Source organism: Cornus florida, unplaced genomic scaffold, assembly GCF_030987335.1.
Source record: "Cornus florida cultivar Cherokee Brave unplaced genomic scaffold, ASM3098733v1 CherokeeBrave_3.0.0_Hap2_Chr05, whole genome shotgun sequence".
Taxonomy (NCBI): Eukaryota; Viridiplantae; Streptophyta; class Magnoliopsida; order Cornales; family Cornaceae; genus Cornus; species Cornus florida.
The window spans coordinates 92,079,965-92,086,107 of NW_026775575.1; the positions used below are offsets into that span (position 1 = coordinate 92,079,965).

General features: G+C 32.2%; 1 protein-coding gene across 1 annotated transcript; it reads right to left on the reverse strand.

The window, feature by feature from the left end:
- Positions 1-4,362: 4,362 nt before the first annotated feature.
- LOC132310353 (uncharacterized) lies at positions 4,363-5,226 on the reverse strand. Its single transcript, XM_059808537.1, has 2 exons — positions 4,746-5,226; positions 4,363-4,630 (listed from the first exon to the last, which is right to left on the reverse strand). Exons 1-2 carry the CDS (start codon positions 5,043-5,045, stop codon positions 4,613-4,615), a joined length of 318 nt encoding a protein of 105 aa, XP_059664520.1. The 5' UTR covers positions 5,046-5,226; the 3' UTR covers positions 4,363-4,612.
- Between the last annotated feature and the right edge of the window lie 917 nt (positions 5,227-6,143).

Below are 6,143 nucleotides of genomic sequence, written 5' to 3' on the forward strand. Positions count from 1 at the left end.
ATTTATATTATTATAGAAAAAAAAAAAAGTTGACCCATAAAACCCGCCCCTATTAGGACAATGGGACTGATAAAAGTATAATTTGTATATTGAGTCATTTTAGTGTTCTTTTTATATATTTTAAGGACTTTGGATTTATATAATCTTAGTAACATTTGGAGTCTATAATACATAGAAAGTTAAAATAGAACAGTAAAAATATAAATATATATTTTTCATTTATAAACTAATATAGTAAGATATTTACTAAAAGAAAAATGGCAAGTATTAATGAATTAAAGAAAAATGGAAAGTATTAATGAATTAAAAAATAAAATTTTTAAAATTTTGATGTTTACAAACATGAAAAAAAAAAAAAATGTAATTAAATATAAAAAAAGGAAAATGTAATTTGCATATTTATAAAATAAAATAAAATAAAATAAAAGATGACACATTAAAACTGTCCAACCCATCCAAATATTTTGGTGCGAATTATGGATATAACTCATTTTTTAATAGACTTCGAACTACCCAACCCAACTCAATTTCAAGTTAAAGTTGGATTGAGAGTTGCCCAACTTGCAGCCCTAGGGCCACTACCCACTCGTATATTCTGATTCATCGCACCTATGCCAAGTTGAGACTTAGTTGGAGTAGTACAAGGAGATGTTCATATTTAGAAGTGGCTGATTGTTTTAAGTCAATTCTGATTATCTCCTGCCGGCAAAAAATAAATAAGAAAAGAAAAAGGGCAAAAAAAAAAAAAAATGGGGAGAGGAGATTAGGGATGGTCTCTCCACTCCTTGTATGGTGGACAAATTGTTCTTTCATTTTCGTCCTCTTTCCGGTCATTGGAAACGTGGGCTGCTGGTGGGGCTATATGCCCATTCCCCCTCTTCTTCCGCTTTGCAACCGGAATAAAGAATCTTAGAATTCACCCTAGCTATTATATTTACTCAGGCTCCGTTCATTTTGAAGTAAAATAAATTTTTTGTAAAATAAATTTTTATATTTTTGATGTTTGAAAAAGGCCGGCGTTGAGATTATTTTATATTTTTATTTTTATTTTTTCAGTGTTTAAAAAAGGTCGGGGTTGAGATTAAGGATGAGTTCATTGGGTGAGATCTAAATCACACGGAGCGAAAGCGTCAAAGTTTAAATTTTTTGAAAGCCCGAGCGTATTGAGAGTGTCTGTATATTAGATTTAAATAAAATTATATCAGGTCATGACATATATATTTTATATTTTTTTATTTATTTAAATCCATATGCAAATTTATTCATGATTATTTATTCCATTAATAGCTAACTTTGCTCACTAATAGATGTGTGATTTAGTTGTAATATTCTCTATAGATGTGTGATTTAGTTGTAATATTCTCTAATTGGAAAGTTTTTTAGTAGTATATTTTCAAACATATATATATATATATATATATGTGGTAGTACTATAACACCATATAGTTAGGGCAAGTAATAAATGCATATATGGTATATTACTGAGATTCTAACAAATTTAGTTATATAAAGTAAATTTGTATGGAAATCGCGAATTAGAATAACAAATTCGCGAATTGTAAAAATTGAATTTGCAGATTTTGTATGAATTCGCTCTCAAATCGCAAATTTGCATACGGAGCTTGAGAGGGGCGCCTCTTTAGAAGAATTGTGTAACAGTAAATTATTTTTATTTCTTGGTAAATATTTTACTGACAACCAAATAACTGAAAAATAATTTACATTCAAACAAATGATAAAATTATGTGTTGATCTTTTTCCATTTTTCATCTTATGAACTGTGTTAATTTAAAACTTAGAATTCTAATATGGATAATTAAAAGATATCATTGACTTTGAGAGAAAGTAACTAGTTGATTGAACAAATTCAGACCATGCAAATCATTGAAGAGTCCAGAATAAATTAGCCGGGTTGATTTTCGTGGGGGGTAACTCGACTTGTCTTTTTATTTATGGGCTAGTCGCTCAATGCAATTCACACATGCCTCTAACAAGAAAATATGCTTGGTTTAGTTTTCTGCAGAACAATTTTTTATTTTCAACATAATAATGCTGTACAAGAACTTAGACAGTTTTTGAGAATTATTTTATAAATATTTTGTTAAAAAATATGTATTTTTCAAAAACTATCTTTTATTGTTCAAATTAAATTTTCTGTCTTTAAAAATTTTAAAATACTGTTTTACGAGTGAAAAACCAAATAAGCTCAGAATTCCAACTGGCTGTTTTTGTGCATGTACTCCTTCTTTTTTTTTTTTTTTTTTTTTTTTTGATGCCGTGGGAACCCTCGCTGCGACTTCCTTTCGGACTAAAGCTACAAGCCTACAAGGCAAACTCTCGGCTAAACTCCGGCCCCACAGTGAAAGTAGCAGATAAGTCAAGAAAATAATGAGAATGAACCCAAATAAGCTCAGAATTCCAACTGGCTGTTTTTGTGCATGTACTCCTTTGTTCCGTATTAACAATAATAATCTCTTTTGGAAAGTCCAACTTCTTAAGTAAAACTTATTGGGTATTCACAGACCATGATACCCAAATGTTGGGCCCCAAAAATGCTTCTAGCCTGCTGCTTATTTCTCACAAAGCAAGAGAAATGGTGAGTACTTATTAATAATATTTTTATCCCTTAATTTTATTTATTAATATTAATATTGGTTATTCTGGAGACGCGCAATAATTTTTTTTCTTTTAAGTTCTCATTTTAAGATTCAAAAAATAACTTCTCACTAACTAAAATATAATACCAAATATAATAGAAAATAACTGTCTTTTTTGGTATGCTTTTAATCGATCAGATTATATAGATATGCCTTCAACACAACATAGGTCATCAAAATGATCTCGGAAACCCACCAAAGCACAAAAGCCATGATCGTTTAGAAAATGGTGCATAACCACATTAATAACCACATCAAATCGAAAGGGTGCATAACCACACGACTAAGCTCATACTGACCCGTCAATTTGAGATTTTCCTTAGGAAGTATAGGAAGGAATTGGAATGTAATAAAGAATATTGATTCATACTGAAGAAACTGTTCTCTATTGATTCAAACACTATATGTACCTAACTATGGGATAAGGATTTGAGGAAGATGAAAAACCGAAGATTTCGTATACTACATTGTTAATTTAGGGAAGTTCTTAAAACTCAAGGAAAAATTAGGAGATGTTAATATTGATTTTCACAGTCCACATGTATTTTGTGACATCCCATTAAATTTGAAAAATTGGAAGAACCCGAAATAAAATTGATCAATTACCTATAAAAGTAATTGGGATAGAATTATAAATATTTATATCCTAGATGCCTATTCAAATATTTATAAACATGACATTATAAGTTGATTTCAAATCTAGATCATACCATAAAATATATACTCTGTGTATATATATATATACACATATATATGTATATTGTAAAGAGTAAGACAAGGAGTGTCTTGAGATCAGAAGTAAAGGGAACACAAAGCAAGATGTCACTGGTTTTGAAAGGTTGCTTCAAAGCTTTGCCTGACCAAGTACCATACGCATTAATCAAGGAAAGGATTTCCTATTCTTTAACTGTAAGAGCATCTAATATAGTTCTCTGTCTCCAACATTACCTTAATTAAAAGTTAAAGACAAAAGGAAAAGGTTAGGAATCTAATTCCAACAACAACAGACACACAAGAAAGAGTCGTTAGTTACAAACATATCTTCTAATTTTTAAAAAAGATTAAAAGCAGACTTGGCTTTAGCAGAGAACGTTCAGACTGAAAAATTATTTTTTGTTATCTAATGCATGGCATGCTTCGAAGACACTTGTTACTATTCATACACGGGAGGACCTTAAATATTGCAAATTAAATATAAAATATTCAAAATTTTATATACACACACACATATCATTTATGTGTATACAAGTGTTAAAATTGAGTAAAGAAATAAAATATGAACACCACAAGACAAGGTAAGGATATACGTGTTATATACAGGGCACACAAAGTTTAAAGGATTATATTACTTTTATTATGCTCTGGCTTTTTATTCACGATACAACGGTGGAGACTCCTCTAGATGGGAGAATAAATGATGGTAATGAAAAATGCATAATATTATGTTCTTCTTCATAATTTTGAACCAATTTGCAAATTATTATATGATTGGCCGCTCTATTTCTCAATGCTGATATACACAAATGTTGTGTACTGTCCTTGTAGACTCAAAAGCAAACCTGTGTCTTTAACAGAAAACACGCAGTCTGGAATTCTTTTTTGTCATCTAAAGCAGAGAATGTATGCTGACGGGTCACTGTGCTATTCAAAATTTCAAATAATCAAGGACTTTACTACTCAAAAAAACATGAAAATACACAAAAGCTATTAAAACACCACAGTTAGTTAGCTTGCAATCAAATTACAGCAATGGAACCGAAATATTAAAATAAGAATAATTAATTATATATCTATTGGAACAATACATACATGCACGAATTACACATCCCAGTGTGTTCCTTCTGACCTCGACCTTTTTGACTGATCAGTAGTACTTCAATGCCGGCCGGGATTGTAATTTTCAGACATGTCACGCCCTTGAATGATTAACGTTGAAGCAAAGAATCACATTCCCTTCAAGAACACCAAAAGGCCTGCAAAAGAAACAAGTAGTTGAATTCAAAACATGTAATACAATATATATATATATGTGTGTGTGTGTGTGTGTGTGTAGAGTGAATTGAAGTGTGTAGAAGTTGAAGCTTATACAGTGAAGCGAACAATGCGCCTTCTAAACCAATGGGCCTTCCTTAGATTCTTGAGTTTTGTGACCATTTCATCTCCCGAGCATATGTTACCGGCCGGTGAGGCCAAGAACACTTTTCCGGGGATTGGGATTGGAGGAGACCACAAGCCACTCTGCTGGTAATCAAAGTCGAATTCTGAGGCGTCGAAGTATTTACCAAGAAGTCTGTCAGATAATGATTTTGAAACCAACTGAACATTTGGACTGTCTAGAGAGGAAGATTCAGACGATGATGAAGGGGATGAATCTTGAGAGGTGGGCATTGTGTGTGTGTGTGTGTGTGTGTTTGTGTGTGAGAAAGAAAGAGAGGGGGAGGGGGCTCAGAGGCTTCTTGAATAATAAATAGAGGTTGGACATGCCATTATGGAAAGGACATGGGTACTATGACAAGGGATTCTCATTTGGTCACTGTATATGGGGCACAAAGTCAATAAAAAGTTTGGTTATCTAAGGCAACATAATTAAAATATGTGCAAGTACTTGATTGGTGTCTTGCGTGTTTTTGAACCATTATAAGCTGACACAGGACTTAAATACTACCACAGCCGGAACAGAGGCCTCTGTCCTTTGACATTTTACATGTGTTAATTAAAATGGTGACACGGTTTATATTGAAAGTAATATTAAAAAAAGACAAAGACAATATCATAATTCGATATTAATGTCACGAGATGGAATAGATATTAGGTGCGTCGGGTACGTAGTACACCTATTTATTTAAGCTATACATGTATAATAGATATTAGATGCGTCAGATGTATGATACACCTATTTATTTGAGTCATACATGTAAAACAATACGCATTTCTACTCCACCACGTATTTCTCGAATGGTAGTACCTTCTCCATGAGATGGGACCTTACTTTTGATTTTGTATCATTACCTTTTACCATGAGCTAAGTAGGCTGAATAAATGCATTTCGTTTCGTGAAACCTCAATCCACAAACCTACTTTGGATTCCCAGGTGCATTTGGTGAGTTGAGATTGCATCAGCTAACAATTACAACAACAATAAATGTTATGGGACAATCTTCCATAAAAGTAGTTGGTCCAATGGGAAGATTTTTCTTCACCTGTTCAAGGGATTTCGTGGTGCATCCAGTGCAACAGATAGTACCGTTTTAATATTGTTTGGATAGATTGATATGAATCTCAATGTGCTATCACGTTTTGGTACCGTTTGATGATCAGATGCATCATCAGAAAGCATTGGAAATGTTTATTTATTTATTTATCTTTCTTGATTATTTTTTTTTTTCTGCCCTTTTTAGGCATTGAAGCTGCAGAGGGCCATCATTTTCCAAGTAGTAAATCCATGATTAATTTCATAAGAATGAGCTTACTCCTTGAGCTGTTAAA

Coding starts and splice junctions, on each gene's coding strand:
- LOC132310353 (XM_059808537.1), bottom strand. CDS start 5,045: ATGCCCACCTCTCAAGATTCATCCCCTTCATCATCGTCTGAATCTTCC.